The following is a 20,432-nucleotide window of genomic DNA, read 5'->3' as shown; positions in this document are numbered from 1 at the left end:
TGTTTTTGTGATTTTTAGCTGAAACTAGCATTAGATTTTTGTGAGTTTTTGTGTTTTGTTTTGTGTTTCATCTTTTGATTTTTGCAGGAAAGCGTTTAGACATGCAGTGAGCCCTTGAAAGTACCTTCGAAGACCCCTCTGGGGTCCCTAAAAGGTCCCCTCAAAAGGCCCTTCAGGCCCCCTCAGGGAGCCCTCAGACATAAGAATCAATAAATGAGAAGTAAAAAGATCACAAGAACTATCAATCAAGGGACAAAGCTCAAGCACCGAAGACTTTTCTCTTATTTTTAGATTACGATTTTATTTATTTATTCACTTGGGTCTGTAATAAAACCACTTATTTATTTGTTTAAGCTCTTTACAGAGAGCCGCACTCTTAGTTTATTTAATTAATTATTTTTATTTTCAAGTCTATAAAAAGTAGCTTAGTTATTTGTGGAATGCAAAGTATTTTTCTCGTTTCCTGAGTTCAGCCCGAACTCCACCACTCGTGTGAGCCGTTTTTTATGATTTGATGCACGGTTTGCATAATCATTTTTATTGAAAATATATTTTAAAATGCTTTATTAAAAAAGTTGCATCACTGATCTATTATGATTGCAGGTGCTTCTTCGTTATCCATAGCATTAATTTCTAATGGAGTTGCAAAAATTGTGCCACTAGGATGATTCAACCCTGTTTCTTAAGGAGAAGGGAAGACATATGTCACTGCACTTAGACAAACAACAGTTAAAGATTGATAAAATTGATAAAGAGAAAATCTCATATGATAAGTTCTTAGTTCTTACCAAATAGGCTTTCGCTCTTTTAGATACAAAGCCATTATGTCTTTTCATATCAAAGCACTACCACTAGCAAACAAAAAGAACTACTATAGCACCATCACATCTTTACTGTTAAAAGAAAATCTAATGGAGTTCTACTCGGTGCAAACTTGAGAAACCCATGCTCAATTTCACTTAAGATTGTTTAAAGCAAAAGGACATTCTCTCAAGGGAATTGGCTATGAAGCATGGAAAGATCTTTGCAACTTTTTTACCGAAAGCCATTCGACAATAAATATTGGATATAAATTTATAAGTAAATAAATATTTAAAATTTTAAATTTTCATCTACTAATTGATTTTTGTTTGGTTAACAAGAGATGTCCAAGAGAAATTTGGCGAACAGAACTCAACAGACGATCCAACATACCACTGAATCATCTTCATACCTCCAGAAGTTTCATACGAGGGTAAGTTTATTGTTCTCTAAATTTTTTTTTCATATAGTAGTACAATGTTAAATATGTTTGATGTAATAAATTCTAAATTTGTTATTTACAAACTCTTGAAATAGAAGTGAAAGAATTGATGACAATTGAGTTCTACTTAGAGACGCACACACAAATCACAAGACATTCATCTATAGTGAATCATCAGAGAATTATGTAACTCACACTTTTTAGTGTCACATTCATTCATTCTATTTAGTACATTATCATTAGTTATTGAGAACCAAATATATATCATCGATGTGCATAATAAACTGCGATCGGTGGAGATTGAAGATGATGAAACATATTCTTCACAAAGAGGCACATCAATGTCGCAGCGAGAAGTCATTACGAAGGTCATCAGAGAGTGGTCTGGACATGTGAGAGGGATGGGTGCATTTGTCATTCCATCCAAAGGAAAAACTCAAGTTTCAAAGCTATCCTCTCAGTTAGAGGTGGTGTAGTCGGAGTTCGAACGACTCAAACAACAACTAGAGCGAGAGAGAGAGAAGAACAGAGGACGAACCAGTTGTGACTCAAACAACTAAAGCGAGAGATAAAAGAAAGGACATACTGAATATAGTGGCATCGCTCAGACCGAACCCCCCATCCTAGATCTCTCTATGGTTTTGGTATGCCCCATTTCCTCATCTCTCTCTCTCTCTCTCTCTCTATATATATATATATATATATATATATATATATATATATATATATATAGAGAGAGAGAGAGAGAGAGAGAGAGAGAGAGAGAGAGAGAGCAAAGGAAGGTCCAAAATCTACAACTATATATATAAAGTAATGGGTTAGTGCTAAATCAAATGTGCTTTCATATTTATATTTGTCATCATGTTAAGCTAGTTGTCTTCTCGAGAAATAATTATTGTTTTCTTGAAAAATAATTAAGTGTGAAATAATGTTACCTAATTTGAGAATATAATTGGTTTTTTCAAATACTTTTATTTACTTATTTAATTTTTGTGGCAGTTTTGTGCAGCTTATAAACGAGCCACATTTCTCTCAAGGCATGTTCAACTTAGACTACAAGGTAAGCCTCTGTCAAGTGATTTGTTGGTATATCTTAAATTTTTATTAATGTATAGCAAGTGGATAATATTTTGCTGTATTTTTCTTTTTCTTTAGCACCACAAAATTCCATTTTTGATACGACAAAACATCAAAGCCTCATATTTACTTAGTGTTTATGATTTTGAGCATTACGTTCTTAATAGTTGTCATAGCTTCTAACATGCTATTTTATTTTTTTATGGCAGGGAAGCAGAGAGAAGTATGATTCATTAGTTAACACATGAAGCTGATTGATTAATTAATTCACTATTGAGTGATTTCATTGGGTCAACGATGAGAGAGATTTTAGCCAATCATGTTAATGATTGGGTAACTTGAACTTCTATTTCTATTAATGAATATTAAAGGCTATCATATATTTTCATTTGACTGTGTAATTATTATTGTTTGAGTGATTTTATTTGCATTGTTATTGTTTTAATTTTGTTGAATGTAATGTTTGAAGTAGAATGTATGTTTCATGTGCAAATTCTATAATTTTTTTTAAACTAATATAAAAATTTATTTATGCAGATTTAAGGCTTATAATGATGACATTATATCGTCGTTATAGGTCTTAACCCTGTTAAAGCCTATAATGATGACTTCATGCTTGTCATTATAGGCTATAACAGTGACTATAAAGCCACCATTAAAAGCTAGTCGTTGTTATAGGGTCATCGTCGTTATAGGCTAAGTCACCACTATTGAGATGTATCCTTTAATGACAACCTATAATTGTTGCTATTATTACTTAACAATGGCCAAAACTAGATGACCATTTTTTGCCGCCATTCGTCGTCTATAACGACGACAAAGAGAGCAATAGTAATAACTTTCGTCGCTGCTATTGACCCTCATCCTTGTAGTGTTATAGGTCTGGAATGCCAATCATACATAGACTTGAGTAGAAACTCGAGCATGTTAAGACCCAAACTAATTATATCTAGACCCGTTGATGCATATGGGCTTATATTTTTTAATCATACTCTAGCCAATCTCGGCACCAAATCAAAACAACTCAGATTTAGTTCTAATTCTCGAATCCTATTAAAAATAGGCTTTATTTAAGACCCCACCAATTATATCCGACTCATTACATACCTTAACCCATATAGATCCACAATTTTTAGCTATACTCAAACCTGATCCAAATCCGAATAAGAGTGTTCCGAGTTGAAGTATAATTTTTAAGCCCCATTCAAAATAAAGTTTTCCATAGTCGATCAGAGCCGACCCAACCCTACCCGACCCAGTTTTACCCCGGGTCTCAAGTTTCCTTGAAGGAGTCGTCACAATACCAACGGGGCTCCGCTTGTCTGGTAGGATTAGCTAGTGCACGTCACCTTGTGTTAGGACGTTACAGTTTCAAAACCCATGGTATAGTTGTATAAATGGTAGGGGTCTGCCTAACCCCAGCTAGCCTTTTAAAAAAAGAAAAGAGAACAATGTGGTGGGGAAGAGAGGGCGAGAGTGGGTTACACTTTGTAAACTCTTTGTAAGATCTTAGTCCAAACGAGTCCTCTCTCTCTCTCTCTCTCTGGACCCCCGCCGGGAAATTCCGGCCCCCTCGTCTCCGTAGCTCTCCGGAGAACAGTTTTTTCTTGACGGATTTAGCCCCCATTGATGGAAGCGGCAGCTTTGCCCTTCGTCTTCTGTCGATCTGGAGGTATGAATCATCGCTTCTCTCTTCATTCAATTCGCTCTATCTACAGGAAATTCTTTCTCTTTTTGTCATTTTTCCTTATTCCATTGAAATCGGCGGAGTTTTTGCGGAGCAAATTCCTTGAGGATTGCTCTTGAACTACAATTTTTTAGGGTTTATTGGCGACTATACAATTTTTTAGGGTTTATTGGCGACTATTTTTTTTTTCATTTTACGATATAGTGATTTCGCTCGGTTTTTCTTCGATATTAGGATTTTTTTGGATCTTTGTTGACGATTTTTTGGGCTAGGAAATGGTAAAGGTAATGATCTTTTTGAACTTGTTATTCTTTTGTTTCTGATCTTCTTAGCCTTTTTTTTCTTTATTTAGTTATTTTCTCTCCTTTTTTTAGTTAGAGAGCAAGGAAACTGTGGAAAATCGTGTCCTCCCATGCTAACTTAATTCCGTTAGATGGTTGGTTTTGGGTGGAAATGCATGCCATGCTTTTTAGATGGATGACTGATCGTTTCCATCTGCACGGAGAAAATATCAATTTGTCACTCTTTCATGGAATTTATCCTTCCATTTCTCTGTGATGAGTGATCATTTCCGTGAACGTTGTTTTAAGAGTTTGATGCTGCATCTTTGTTAATTGCATTTTGTTTTATAAGCAGAGACACGACGTTCAAGATTTTGTTCTTAATATCTCTTTTTGGTTTGTTGATCTTTCTATAGGTGAGATGCTGTCAAGAAACGAGTTTCTTTGCAGCAAAAATTCAACGAGGGAATTGTTGTAGGTCATATGGTGAAATGTGTTCTTCTCATGATTTGATGGAGGGGTAGTTGTATTTTGGTGAAGTGGGAGCGCTGCTGAAGCTAAGCTAGAAAAATCTGATTTGGTTCATATTTTTTTGGAAAGTTTTAGTCGTTATTACCTACAACCATGGAGCCTCTATGGAAACTAGCATATCTATTAGAACCATCCTCAATAGCACTTATCTTCACAGCTGTTCTTGTTGCATTTGCCTCTGCTCAACGAGCACTGACTTATGGTAAAGAAATGGAGAGGAACCGTGATTTTTCGGAGGCATCAGTTACTTTGGACAAATCACAAGCTCTGATGATTCCACTTGCTAGTTCCTGCAGCCTCTTGTTGATGTTCTACCTCTTCTCTTCTGTTTCACACTTGGTTACAGCTTTCATTGCAATTGCTTCTGCTGTCTCACTCTTCTTTTGCTTGTCACCATATGTATTATATCTCAAGTCACAGTTTGGTTTGATGGACCCCTTCATATCTCATTGTTGTTCACGTTCTTTTACAAGAACCCAAGGGATACTTGTCTTAGTAAGCTCGAGTATAGTTATGGCTTGGCTTATTTCTGGGCACTGGCTACTGAACAATGTCTTGGGCATTTCAATATGCATTGCTTTTGTAAGCCATGTTAGGCTGCCTAATATTAAAGTTTGTGCTCTGCTTCTTGTCTGTCTGTTCGTTTATGACATATTCTGGGTATTCTTTTCTGAGATGTTCTTTGGGGCAAACGTCATGGTGTCTGTCGCTACCCAGCAGGCCTCAAATCCTGTTCATACAGTTGCAGATAGTTTAAGTTTACCGGGGCTGCAGTTGATAGCCAAGAAACTGGAGATGCCTGTCAAGATTGTTTTCCCTAGGAACTTGATGGGTGGAATCGTTCCTGGTAGTAATGCTATGGGGTTCATGATGCTTGGTCTTGGTGACATGGTACACTCTTTTCTTGCCACTTCAGTGAGGTGTTTAACGTCTGAAATGTTCATTGCTCCATAACAGCACAGGCTTGGGAGATGCATGTCTCTTCTATGCCTGTTTTTTGAATCTTAACATAATTATGGAATTTGTTTGGCTTGTTTATCCATCTATTTGACCTCATCTGCGTTTTTGTTTTTCCAAACATGCTTCTTATTGATGCTGGTATTACCTATATAAGTTCTGAATTATTTGCATTGCAAAATTTAATGTTGAAGCATGTCATTGTTTCTCTATATTGCCTGAAATTTGGTATCCTTGATCTCCAAATCACTCTTCTTTTGTAGAACATATTAATCATACTAAAAAGGGCACGTGTCCATGAAATCGTCGTAACATGAAATCATAGCTAACTACAATCCATGAGAAAAATATTCACATGTTAATTATTCTCTCATGAAATATTATAATTATATGGTGTGCAATGCTCCTTGCATTTTCTAGTTCCTTGAAGCCATATTATCTGGAACCTCCTAAAAGGAATTTCTTGATTTTTCACTAAAGTTCTGTCTTTCCAGTCAATTTCATCTTTTTTAGATAGCCAGCAACATCAGCTTTCTTATTCCGTGTGGTGTATGGATTGTCTTTCCTTCTATTTTCTCCTCCCTTTTTGGGATTTCTGGGGTTAAAGGTCTTTTTGTGGAAGTTAGTTATGAGAAAGGACAAAGCTGATTTTAGAAAAAAAACATATGAAATATCATTTCAATGAAATAATTTCATGATTTCTGCTTCTGATAAGATTTTCAAGAGCAGAAGAATATTTGCTACTTAACACAATGCTTTCAAATTCTATTTTTTCTTTTTCTCCTGTTTCTAATTTCTATGCGTATGTAGTGACTAGCCCTCCACATGTATCTGTATAAACAAATGTTGTGTATACACATGCACAAATGGTGTTAATAAACAAATACTAGTGAAACTGTTTTTCTTGTTCTATGCACATGAGACAAGCTGTGGCACTGGTCCTGGATGTTGACACAGATCTTTTAACTGTAGCTCTGACATATACATTTTCATATGTAGTATGGATCCTGTCTCAAGTGTTTGCTTCTGTGCAAATCTTTTGTTTTTGTGGCTTTGGTCCTGACATTTTTCCTTATTTTTTAGTGATTCTGCTGTCTACACTTTGGAAATGTGCTATATGGTAATTGTAGGAGACAAACATTTGAGAAGAAAATAGGTTTAATTCATTGCTGCCTATTTCTTTCTACAGATGGGTCTTCAACCTTGTGAGTGCATGGGTTCTTTGTCTTACGTGTGTTCTTCTCTCCTAAGGCTATCACAATTGTTTTTCTGATAACTTGCTTGATTAACCATTATTCTTGTGTTGAGTGAAAACAAAAGGCTGTTTTTCTTTTCATCTTAACCTCATAAGTGAGATATACCCTTTATGTATTATGGGGCATGGATGAGACCTTGAACATAATGTATCGGAGCTCAATGTGTGAATTGTTGAGAAGAATAAATTGGCAAGGCATTCTTCTTTTGTTACTTTCATGCTATTCAGTTGTTTGCATTTTGAGCAGCTGTTATTGGTCTCCTGTGTGTGTTGTTCATTTTGGTATCGGAAGGTCTTGAATTTTCTTGATTGTTCTTGGATTCAGCTTTTTTTTCATACTTACCTGAGGTAGTTTAGTTTATCCCTTTCGCAGGCTATTCCAGGCATGCTTCTAGCGTTGGTTTTGTGTTTTGATCATCGGAAGACATGGGATTCTGGCAGTCTTGTAGAAACCAGTCCTGTCAAAGGACGCAAATACATATGGTATGCCATTTCAGGGTATGCGATCGGACTTGTCAGTGCTTTAGCTGCTGGAATTTTGACAAGGTCTCCTCAGCCTGCACTTTTGTATTTGGTAAGGATTCTTTATCTTTTCCTTTGTATATAATATACTATTACATATTAGCAAATGAGGCTTATGCTTCCAAGCAATAGAGGAGCTAGACTCTGATTTTTTAAAACTGAATGATGTTGCTATAACTGGTTGTGTTGGCTTCATATTGAACAATTTGGTGGAGGTATTGTAGATCCACAGAGCTCAGTTAGTTCTTTGTCTGTTTCTCAGGGGTAATACATCTAAAATTTGTAACTTTTACAAGTCTTCCCCAAAAATGGATCTGGGGAGGCATGCGAAAGATGGTTATTCTGATCATGTTGCTATTGACAGTGTTGGTTTACTGCCCCAGTATGTAGGCATTACAAACATATACGGTATGGCAGAACCAGAACACATTTTTCAGGTCTATAGGTAAAAAGGAGACTTAGGGTACTTTGTTTGCATCTCATATTATTCAAATAACATGTGGTTCCATTCCATATGATTTAAATATAATATGATTCCAAATCACATGCTGGACAATGTGATTTGAAATTACATGAGATGTAAAATGGTCCCAAATGTATTTTCAAATCTCACTGCTTCAGTTTCTCATGTTTGCTTGCATGTGAAAAATGCAAATAAGAACCAATCTCACCATTGTAAGATAGTTTGTGGCCAAGCGGACTAGCCCTTTTCAGGGCAGTTTTGTTTTTATATGAATACTACCAGGAGCGAGGCATAACATCAAAGCCAGCCACTATAATTCATCAATGGATGCATGATTTTATAGACTTTGTAATAAAGATTCAAATAATTTCAATTTTGACCATGAAGATTTTGAGGCTCAAACACTAAGGGCACATTTGCTTGCCTCATGATTCAAAATCACTAGGTGGACAGTGTTGAGAAATGTATCATGTATGTTGGGTAAAACCCATGTGTATTCACATTATTTATAAGACCATTCTTGTCCTTTTTCTGTTGTTAAATATAAGGGTTTAGAGAAAGAAAAGAGCTAGGGTAACAAAAGCACTCATATTTGAAGAAGCAAAGGATGTCATTCTAAACTGCATGAATGAGAGAGTGCCGTCTTATATTTGGGTCGACCTCTCTAAAGGGTTACAAAAGAAAAGTAACATAAAGAACTATTTTACAAGTTCACCCCTTACCTATAAGACTATGCACAAAAGAATAAAAAGAAAGCAAAAGCTAAATTACATATATGTTTCAACACTCCCCTTCAAACTTGGAGTGATGTAAAGGGTTCATTTTCATTCCAAGTTTGGAAAGGAAAGTATTGAAATGCGTATGAGCCAGCCTTTTTGTAAACACACCTGCAATCCTCAAGCTCAATGATTCAAATCTATGATTTCACCTTCATTAGCCCTTCTTATATAGTGACAATCTATTTTAATGTGTTTGGTGTGCTCATGAAATTCTAGATTCCTTGCAATATGGATAGCATTCATATTGTCATAATATATCTGAGTTTTGTCAGCACTGAAAATTCCTAACTCACTCAATAACCATCATATCCAAACTATCTCAGCTATGACTTGAGCCATTGCTCTGTATTCTTCTTCTGCAGTAGATAAAACAACCCTCTGTTGTTTCTTGCTTTTCCATGATATCAAGGAACTTTCCAGAAAATCAAAGAAACCAGTAGTGGAAAGCCTATTTCGAGTAGAGTCTCCAAAGTCAACATCACAAAAACCTTGTAGCTCTGTGTCAGATGAAGATAAGAAGCACATGCCATAGTGCATTGTGTCTCTTACATACTTGATAATCCAGAGTATAACAACTAAATGAATTGTCTTGAGAGTACTCATAAATTGACTGACCACCTGACCACGTGAACTGCATAGGTAATGTTTGATTTGGATATAGTCAAATATATAAGGCTTCAAACTAATTGCCTGTAAGTGACTGAATCTTCAAGCTCAACACCATTAGTAACTCACATCTTTAAATTTGTTTCCATAGGAGAGGTGACTCTTTTTGAGTCATCTGCCAATCTTGCCTTCACCACTAAGTCTGTGGCATACTTATGCTGAGACAAATATAGGCCCTTTGGTGAGGATGCTATCTCCAACCCAAGAAAATAGTCCAAACGCCCTAAATCTTTCATCTCAAACATGTTAGCCAACTTTTTGGTCTCTTTCACTTTTTTCCAAGGTTTTAAAACCTGTGACTCGGAACTCGACTCGTTCTTTATTGACTCGTGACTCAGACCGGATTTTGTTAACTTCTGATTTTAAAAGAAAAACAATATATAATTTGTCTCAAACCATGTTTTTCAGTAAACATATAGTCTAAAGAGTTGACAAAATAAAAAATTGCAAGTTCAGAGTAGAAAAAGTACAAACTTCTTCATAACAAGGTCACATGGAAAGATCAAGTTACATGAAGAAGCTGATGAACCATAATACAACTACAACAAAAGATAAATAGAAATAAAAAGGACATTAATGAATACCTTAAATTCAAAGGTGATTAGCTTATTGAGCCAAAGCATGCTGCTGATATTTGACTCAGGTTTAGCTAGATGAATATTGATTGTCCCCAGCTAGAAGCCTAAAACCTCTAGGTTGGAAGAAATGGTTAGAAGAGGCAAGACAAAGGAGGGACCGAGCAAGGGAAATGTTGTCACATGGATACATGTACAAGCATACTGTACAAGATCAGCACAACTAGTATAATATGGGTGTTTCTGTCAAAAAATAAGGATGCCAGGGTACAAATTGTTATGCACAGGTGTGGGTGCAGGTATATTTAAGATTGCAAAAAAAGAAATTCACAAGAATATGAAGATACAAAATTTCAAACTTTGTACAAGAATATATTTGTATATACAATGAAGGATATGATATGAGTGCATAAAGTGAGAGGTGTATTTAAGATTGCAAATAGAGAAATTCACAAGAATATGAAGATAAGCAAAGATTTGCATATGGTTTTTATTGATTTGGAGAAGGCATACCATAGAGTACCTAGGGATGTTCTTTGGTGGACAATGATGAAGAAAGGTGTTTCTCTCAAGTACATTAGTATAATTAAGGATATGTATGAAGGAGTAGTAACCAATGTCCGCACTTGTGGAGGGGTGACAACCAATTTTCCTATAACGGTTGGGTTACATCAAGGATCTGCTTTAAGCCCTTTCCTATTTGCTATAGTGATGGATGAACTTACGAGATCAATTCAAGAAAATGTGCCATGGTGTATGTTGTTTGCTGATGATATTGTTTTGATTGATGAGTCTAGAGCTGGGGTTAATGCTAAGTTAGAATTATGGAGACAGACATTGGAAGCAAGAGGTTTTAAGTTGACTAAGAGTAAGACAGAATACATGGAATGTCAGTTTAGTAAGCAACAAAGTAGTGATGGGAGTGTAGTGAAGCTTGGTGAGCAAGAGATACCGGTGGATGATTGTTTCAAATATTTGGGATCTATCATTCAAAAGTATAGAGAAATTGATGGAGATGTAAATCATAGGATAAAGGTTGGGTGGATGAAATGAAAAAGTGCAACTGGAGTGTTGTGCGATCGTAAAATGCCATTGCGGTTGAAGGGAAAGTTTTATAGGACGACTATTAGGCCCGCTTTACTTTATGGTACGGAATGTTGGGCTGCCAAGAGACATCATATTCAAAAAATGAGTGTAGCTGAGATGCGTATGCTGAGATGGATGTGTGGAAATACAATAAAAGATAAGATTTGGAACGAGGAGATACGTAAGAAGGTAGGCGTTGCACCCATTGAAAATAAGATGAGAGAGAATCGTTTACGGTGGTTTGGACATATTCGGCGAAGGTCTAATGATGCTCCTGTTAGAAGGATGGAGAAATGGGAAAATATATTAGTTAAAAGAGGTCGGGGTAGGCCTAGGAAGACATGGATGGAGGTGATAGGAAAAGATATGAATGCTTTGAACCTCACCGAGGACATGACATTGGATAGAAATGATTGGAGGAGAAGGATTCATGTGGAAGACCCAGAATGATTTTCTTTTTTGGTTCATATCGCCGACCCCAATTGTTTTGGGATGAAGGCGTAGTTGTTGTTGTTGTTGTTGTATGAAGGATATGATATGTGTTCATAAAACAACACTCAAAGGCACCCAACACTAGAACATGAAGTACAAGCACCGATACATGTATGCTTCATTTTTTTGTTAGATCTTTGAATCATTTTTTTGCCAATATGTTTAATCAACACATAAAGATTGATAGATTATTGTATCTTTGAACTGATTTGTCTTGTAATTTATTATTTATTATTGAACTGTTATTTTGAAATACCCAAAAAATCAAATTTCAAATATCCCAGAACTCGGCCGAGTCAGACCGAGTCGGGTTGAGTCAGGCCGAGTCAAGCTGAGTCAAGTTGAGTCAAGGCAAGCCGAGTTTACCTTGCCGGGTTGACTCGCTGGAGGGCCGAGCCGAGTTGACTCGGCGAGTTTTAAAACCTTGCTGTTTTCATATCATCTTCCGAGTGTATCATATCATCTACATAAAGTAGTACACAATTTTCAAGCATAGAAGATGACACGAATAAAACAGGGTCATGATGACTCTGCTCAAAACCAAGTGATTTTACAGTTGAGTTAAACTTCTCAAACCATGCTTGGGGAGCTTGTTTTAATCTATATAATGCTTTGCGAAGTCTACAAACCCTACCCTCTAGATTTGAGTATCGTTGAGGTAGTTCCATATATACTTCCTCTTCTAGGTCTCCATTCAAGAACGCATTCTTGACATCTAATTGCCACAGATTCCATTGTTGAATTGCAACCACAACAAGTGTGAATAGTTATCATATGCACAACATGAGCAAATGTTTTGGCAAAATCAATTCCAAACCGCTGACTATAGCCCTTAGCTGCTAATCTTGCCTTGTATCTCTCAATTGACACATCTGTCTTATTATTTATCTTATAGACCCACTTGCTCCCATATCTGCTTTATCTCAAGTGCACTCATTTCGTTAGCCACTCCTCTTTGCTCATTTCCCTTGCATAAGACTTAGGCTCGACATATTAATGGATTAATGCAAAAAATGCACGATATTGAGGAGAGAAAGACTCATAGGATACAAAACGAGGAGGGACTGAAGCTCTAATACTTCTACGTACCTGAGGGGGATTAGAGAAAGAAGATGACAATTCAAACAAAGACTAACTTTTGGTGATCTGACTCAGCTGACCAGGGAATATGAACAAAATTGGCCTCTTCTCTTCTCTCTGATTGCTCTTCTACTTCATCTAAAAATGAGATCTCAATAAGATTTTCTTGCCTTCTTGAGTAGGACTACCCAAACCTACCATCTTTAGACTGAATTTTCTCCTCTTAAACCTCTGCTCTCTCATTCACATTTCCCTTTTTATCAAACAGAACAAAAAGGACAAGTTTGGCTCATTCCTTGTCTTTTCTACATGTTGGCTGAAATATAACACATTTTCATCGAAGACAACATGCCGAGATATCCAAACCTTCTTTTCAACATGATCGTAGCATTTGTAGTCTTTCCCTCCATTAGCAAAACCAAGAAAACAACATTTGACAGTTTTAGGAGACAACTTGTCTCTATATCTGTCAGGTAACAAAAACAAAACATATACAACCAAATACTCTCATCACCTCATAATTTGGAGCTTGTTTATACAACTTCTGAAATAGAGATATATTATTAAGCACAATTAAGGGCATACAATTTATCTGATAGATACTGGGCTGAACTGCATCTATCTAAAACACTTTAGGCACTTTGCCTCCAAATAAAAGAGCTCTTGTTGTTTTCAGGATATGTCTATTATTTCTCTCAACCACTCTATTTTGTTAAAGAATATAGGGACAAGTCCTTTGGCCAACTATACCTTTCTCGTGTAGAAACATTTCAAATATACTAATGACATATTCACCTTTAGAACAGTATGAAAAGTCTTGATCTTAATTGCAAATTGATTTTCAATCATAACATGAAAGTCTTTAAAGATTTCAAAGAGTTCACTTTTATTTTTCATAAAATATAACCATGTAAATCTTATACAATCATCTATGAAGGTAACAAAATATGATGACCCTCCTTTAGACAAAATAGGATGACCCCATACATCAGAATGTACTAAGATTAAAAGGATTTTATGATTCTCTATCACTAGATTTGAATGTCCTGGCATGACCCTTTGCCAACCTACAACTTTTACAGTCTTTGACATGATTTGACACAACTAACTTTGACTCACCAAAACTCCTTGAAGACACTAACTCTTGCAACCTAGAGCTGAAAATATGGCCTAGTCTCTGGTGCCACAAAGCATATTCGTCTATGACATAAGCTCCTAATATGATCCCATGCTACTTTTGCTCACCCATATCAATCAAATCCAAGTAGTACAAGGTTTCTCTTCTACGATCAATCCTAATCTTCTTCCCTGACAATTGATCATGCACCACACAACCAGAAGAAGAAAATGTGACATTACAATTAAGTTTGGTAATTTGACCAACAAAAACAAGATTTATACTATATAACACTGACTCTTTTAACCGGGCACCGCACCTGTGTCACACCCACACCCAGGCGAGTGCGACACTTGTACATAGCTTCCTTTGTGTTAAGTGAAGTCAACCACACTAAGGTCAATTTCTATCCAAAAGTAGATTCAGTTAAGTCTAATCAAGTTCATTTTTATCTATATTATATATATAAATACATAAATGCACACATACACGTAGTGTTAACTTAAAACTGTTAAAAATTATATATATATATATACCCTCCCCGCACCCAAGTTTTTTTAAAGTGCCGCACCCGCACCCATGTGACATAGGATTTATAGCAAGATACGGGACAGATAAGCTTGAGACATTAATTTTACTACTAGGATAAGACTCAAAAGTAATGAAACCTACTTTTGATACAAACATAGAGGAACCATTTGCTATGCGAAAAACACCACTACAAGGCTGAGAGTTGGTCAACATAGAATCATGAGAGGTCATATGATGTTATGCTCTTAAGTCTATTAACCAACCTGAGATACTTGATAAAGTAGTATCAAAGGAAGAACTAGGGGTAGCAGATAAAGGAGCTACAATGGATTGAGCAAGTTGTAGTTGTTGGATCTGTTGCATCTTTTCTAGCAGTTAGAGCTGACCACCATCTGATAATTTTGGTCCTTTTGAGGCTGATAGCCCCACAGACTGAGTACCAATGTCAGAATAATCTTCTTTAGGTTGTATACTTTCACTATTTGAGGATGCTGCAAACACGTCACATTTCTTTTTCTTGAATATTGGACAATAATTTTTCATATGACCAAAATTCCTTTAATAGTGACACTGAATAAAGCTCAGGTTACCTCTCCCTCTAAAGTGTAAATCACCTCTTCCACCAGTTTTTCCTACACCTCTGCCACCCGAGGGTCTAGAAAGTGCCATGACATAGTCTCCAGATGAGTAAGTTCCAAGAGACTTCATCTTGGTCTCTTTTGCAATAAACTCTGCTATAACTTTGGTAACCAAATGCAAATGAAAACGATGCAAGATGGCACTCCTATTCCCATCAAACTCTGGTCTGAGTGTCATAAGAAACTCAATGACTCTATCTGTTTTTTGCTGGTCAAAGAGTCCTAGGCAAGTCTGGCATGAGGTGCATATCTCATACACTGCACATTTTTCATATTTTGTTTGGTTTTCCATAAGCGCAAGAGCATCCCAAATTCTTTGCATATGAGAATAAAATTCTTCAATCAACTTATTCCCTTGACGCATACTCCTCAGTTCCTGAGTGAGATGATAGTGCTTTGCCTAGTTCTCTTGCTTGTAGACCTGTATGAGATACATCCACTCTTCTTTGGCTTCTTGAAACTTGGACAGATTCATAGCACATAGTTTGTCCCATCCAGTTGTACTGGAACAATCTAGATTCCATCCTTCTCCATCTCTCACAACTATAACAAATAAACCACAATATGACCCAGCAACCAATATACAATTCAAGTAGAAACCCTTCTACACAAAACAATCAATACCCAACTCTACAAAATATGATTCCCAAACTACTTTCACACACAAAAACCTGCCAACAATCACGCAGCACACTGCCCAAGCCAAAATAGCCTGTAACTAGGGTTATCACCTCCGAGCTCAAGATAAAAACATGCTAAAAACTTTAAAATATTGATTCAACCAAGCCAAAACACTTCCAATAGATCATTATCTACTCAAATGGGGCTGAATATACTCCCAAACTGAATCAGCTGATACAGCACCACGTATTGACTCACCCAATGGCCAAAATACACTGCAAAAAGGCAGAAAGGAGGCTGCAGCAGGGTATAAACATATAGGGATTTTATCAAAACTCAGTATATAGCCCAAAGCTAAGCACAAAAATAAATTAGGAGTCTTCCCAAATAAAAAACGACCTGAATAGAACCAATCTGAGCCCTTACTTACCAAAAAACAAGACAGATTTAAGGGTTTTCTCAAAACTGGTCTGAAATTTTCAAGAAACTCAGAAATCCTTGAAAAATTCACCAAAAATCCAAAACTCCAAATCCAATGGGGTTTGATTTGTAGAACTTCTAAAATCAAGCCCAAACAAGCTGTGGATTTAAACTATCCAAAACTGGTCTGAACAGACCAGTCGTCCCATCAGAATAACATCAGCTGACATCAGCACAGTACCGTAACTCCAAGCTTCTCCTCCCTCCAAAATCAGCTGCTCATCTTCCTTTCACCCTTCGGTTCTGATACCATGTTGAAATATAAGGGTTTAGAGAAAGAGAAGAGCTAGGGTTACAAAAGCACTCATATCTGAAGAAGCAAAATGTCATTCTAAACTACGTGAATGAGAGAGTGCCCTCTTATATTTGGGTCGACATCTCTAAAGGGTTACAAAAGAAAAGTAACATAAAAAACTATTTTACAAGTTTACCCCTTACCTATAAGACTGTACAAAAGAACAAAAAGAAAGCAAAAGCTAAATTTTATATCTATGTCACATAGGTGCGGGTGCGGATGCGGGTACGGGTGCGGCGATGCAGCACTTTAAAAAAACTTGGTTGCGGGGGTGTGGGGAGGGTATATATATATATATATCTATATCTATATATATATAATTTTTAACAGTTTTAAGTTAACACTACGAGTATGTGTGTGCATTTATGTATTTATATATATAATATAGATAAAAATGGACTTGATTAGGGTTAACTGAATCTACTTTTGGATAGAAATGGACCTCAGTATGGTTGACTTCACCTAACACAAAGGAAGCTGTGTCCAAGTGTTGCACCCGCCTGGGTGTGGGTGCGACGCGGGTGCGACGCGGGTGCGACGCGGGTGCGACGCGGGTGCGGTGCCCTGTTAGAAGAGTCCGTGTGACATAGTTTCATATATGTTTCAACATCTGCAAAGTAGTAGTAGATACAAAGTCAGATCGTTGTTTTAGTTTATTTTTGGCTCTTAAGCTTACTCTTTAAATGTCAGCTAATTATCAGAACTGGATCAGTCCTGGTTGCTTAATAATATGTTAGCCAAGTCATTACTTAATAAACAATCATTATGAGTTAGACTCAACAAAAAATGATTACTTTTTTCTCCTGTTATGCTTATTGTTTTCTCTAGGTATCCAAAATACATTTACAAGAACTAAAAAAATTAATTTTTTAATCAATGTAAATAGGTGACTTCATGCACGATGTACATTTCAAGGCTTCTCTCTCTCTCTCTCTCTCTCTCTCTCCTTTAGGTATTTATTCACTTGCTTCTTGTCGTCATGATGGGTGTTGCCTTCAGAAGTTCTAGTTAACATAGTTTCTTTTCTGTAATGTATGTATTCTTTTTTGCAAGGCTAAGCCTTATTTTTATCTTTCACAAATGATTAATAAGTGAAGAAAATAGCGATAAAACAAACAGATATTTTCAGCTTAGTACAGTGGAATACTGTAATCTGTCTCCTACCAAGTTATCGATTTTGCATAATTAGACTCCTTTATAGCCGGTTTACTTTAACATGGCCTGGAAGAAATGTTTGTAATTTCTTTGGTAGTCAACATCATGATGGGTGTTGCCTGCAGAAGTTCTAGTTAACATAGTTTCTTTTCTGTAATGTATGTATTCTTTTTTGCAAGGCTAAGCCTTATTTTTATCTTTCACAAATGATTAATAAGTAAAGAAAATAGCGATAAAACAAACAGATATTTTCAGCTTAGTACAGTGAAATACTGTAATCTGTCTCCTACCAAGTTATCGATTTTGCATGGTTAGACTCCTTTATAGCCGGTTTACTTGGCTTGGAAGAAATGTTTGTATTTTCTTTGGTAGTCAATTGAGTAATTTCCTTTGGGGTGGTGCATTAGTCGCCTCTTGGGCTGCCATGTGGAAAGAGCAGAATGTAGCTTGAGATGCATTTTGGGGAAGTTACCACTAAGTATATGCGTCTATGCAAAGTGAGATTATATTTAGGCTCTATTCAAGTTGGATGTGTTTGGACTTTTAATGGGTTGGATATATCATGCGGAAAGCTGGTTTTCATTTAGTGCCTCGTCCTTTGCTCTTCTTTCCTTCTTTTGGATGTGCTTCTCTTTTATGTTTTTTTGCAAATTGGTCCTTGCCTTAGAGCTGATTTGCAAAATAGTCCCTGCCTTATGCCATTTTGCAAAGCGGTCCCTGCCTTTTCATTAACCCTTGCAAATCAGTCCTTGAGGTTAACAGCTGCTTTTCTGATGGTAACTGTTAAAGGGTAAATAAATTGATGGTTCTGCCCTTGTAAGAGGACCAATTTGCAAAATGTGTATGAGTTAGGTACTAATTTGCAAAAAGTTCATACACTAACAACTATTTGATGAAGAGCATTTTGGTGACCAGTTAACTGTGGTCAAACTAACAGCTGTTGACAGAAGGACCAATTTGTAATAACGGTGAGAAAGGCGAGGGCTGATTTGCAAAATGCCTTAAGGCAGCAAATATTCTTGCAAATCGGCTATAAGGTGGGGACCAATTTGCAAAAAACCCTCTTTTATTGTGTTTGCTTACAATTTTATCCTTGTACTTAGGGTGTCTTGCTCTAATTTTATACTTTTAAGAAATATGACTTCTTGATCTGGAAAAAGAAAAGGCTTCAGCTATTTGATGTTAAAAATTGTAGGCTTCTGTATGACTTGAGATTGACAGCTTAAACTTTCCGAATCAGTATTTTTATAAATAAATAAATCAGTGAAGTTTCATGGCCCAGGTGGCCGTGAACATCTTAAACTTAATGATGAATTATTTTACTTATATTGTGTGCTTGATGAGAATGATGAACATTATTCTGATTTTATTTGCACAAGGATATCGTGCTTATTATTTCCGTGAATGCAGGTACCATCGACATTAGGCCCCATTGTATTTATTTCATGGATAAGAAAAGAGCTTGTAGAACTATGGGAAGGGCCTGGGCCTATTGCGAGTGATAAGGCTCGTTTAACAGAGGTTTGACCTATTTCTTTAGCTGAGCAATATACATGTAAATTTTATGAGGTTATTATCAAAATAATGAACGATGGCACTTTCATTTCAAATTTAAAAACCTAATTGGTATTTTCATTGTCTTTGCCATTTTGCTATCATGGTTGTACTTTGCAATTCTAGCCGTTACTTGAAGCTTTTGTTCCACTTCTGCATGTGTAGATAGGACAGTCCCTGGGACCTTGTTCAATCCAATCCCTGCCTTAATGCAATAAAGTATGGAAGCAAGAAAAAATCTCGTAGGAAAAGAAGCCTACAAGAGGTTCTCACATGATAACTTTTCTTTATAAAAAATATTCTCATGTTTATTTGACACGAGAAAATCAGGTTGGAAAGATGTTAAAAGTGTTTTGATTAGGGTAAGGACTGCCCTCCAAACTGAAATTTTTGATAGGAAAAATTTCTCCAATGGAGAAATTTTTCATATCAAAATGAGGGCAAAATAGATTTTTTTCTTCAAAAATTTCCTATTGTTTGGAACAAATGCAAAAGTTGCCACTTTCTTTTCCACTTGCATTTTTCCTACCATTTTCTTGTTTTCAAGGATGCCCAAAGAGCATGCAGAAACAATTGGAAGTGAGAAAATGACAAGTGAGAAAGAAAAAGTGGCAACTTTTCCATTTGTTCCAAACAATAGAAAATTTTTGAAAAGGAAAATTTTCTATTTTGCCCAGATTTTGATAGGAAATATTTCTCCATCTCAGGAGATGGACAATTTTTTTCCTGTCAAAAAATCAGTTTTGAGGGCAACTCTTACCTTAATCAAAACACTTTTAACATCTTTCCAACCTGATTTTCTCATGTCACACAAATAAAAGAATATTTTTGATAAACAAAAGTTCTCATGTTAGAGCTTCTCTTAAGCAAAATTTTCTTTTTCTATGAGATTTTTTCTTGCTTCCAAATGGGTGCTTCATTTCATGAATAACCTATGTCCACAGAATTGTCACTCTCACTTGTTCAACATGAGATGAGAAGGATAAGACTCTTTATTTATTAAGTTATGGTCAGAGAGGTTGCACTTCGGATTGGTTTCCCCAGCTGTTGCACCCCTTGATTGAACTTCTCAATCGGCTTGTGCTGGACAAACTGATCCTCATTAGGAAACTGCATCGGTTTGATCTTGTTTGGATTCTTGTGGCTCACCTCTGATCGTCTAACTGGATCTGGAAACTTGGGTAATGTGGTTCGAGCCTTTCCAGAGTTTATTTTGCCCAAGCTGCTGATTATTGGGTCTTCACTCAAAACAAACTTTTATTCTAAAAAAAAACTTGAAACTTTTAAAAGGCTAAAGACTAGGAAAGGTGGTGGGTGTATTTTAAAGCGAAGAGTAATCCTTGCAGC

General features: G+C 36.3%; 1 protein-coding gene and 1 long non-coding RNA gene across 2 annotated transcripts; both read left to right on the top strand.

The window, feature by feature from the left end:
- The first annotated feature begins 1,115 nt into the window (after window positions 1-1,115).
- Window positions 1,116-2,695, top strand: LOC149822275 (uncharacterized). Its single transcript, XR_016425987.1, has 3 exons — window positions 1,116-1,234; window positions 2,243-2,303; window positions 2,530-2,695. It is a non-coding gene; the product is annotated as an uncharacterized LOC149822275 (long non-coding RNA).
- Window positions 2,696-3,773: 1,078 nt separating this feature from the next.
- LOC149822274 (signal peptide peptidase-like 1) lies at window positions 3,774-19,166 on the top strand. The gene is made up of 4 exons (XM_089980559.1): window positions 3,774-3,992; window positions 4,705-5,710; window positions 7,405-7,605; window positions 18,942-19,166. The coding sequence occupies exons 2-4, from the start codon at window positions 4,913-4,915 to the stop codon at window positions 19,056-19,058; spliced, it is 1,116 nt and encodes a 371-aa protein (XP_089836685.1). The 5' UTR covers window positions 3,774-3,992; window positions 4,705-4,912; the 3' UTR covers window positions 19,059-19,166.
- Window positions 19,167-20,432: the final 1,266 nt, after the last annotated feature.

The sequence above is a fragment of the Nuphar pumila genome, chromosome 11 (genome assembly GCF_984573655.1).
Source record: "Nuphar pumila chromosome 11, dmNupPumi1.hap1.1, whole genome shotgun sequence".
Taxonomy (NCBI): Eukaryota; Viridiplantae; Streptophyta; class Magnoliopsida; order Nymphaeales; family Nymphaeaceae; genus Nuphar; species Nuphar pumila.
This window is presented reverse-complemented; position numbering and strand designations above follow the sequence as displayed.

Bases quoted from the DNA above. Each gene is read 5' to 3' on its own strand.
- LOC149822274 (XM_089980559.1), top strand. From the start codon at position 4,913: ATGGAGCCTCTATGGAAACTAGCATATCTATTAGAACCATCCTCAATA. The intron at 5,711-7,404 runs GTACACTCTTTT...TCCCTTTCGCAG, and splicing joins TGCTTGGTCTTGGTGACATG to GCTATTCCAGGCATGCTTCT. The intron at 7,606-18,941 runs GTAAGGATTCTT...CCGTGAATGCAG, and splicing joins AGCCTGCACTTTTGTATTTG to GTACCATCGACATTAGGCCC.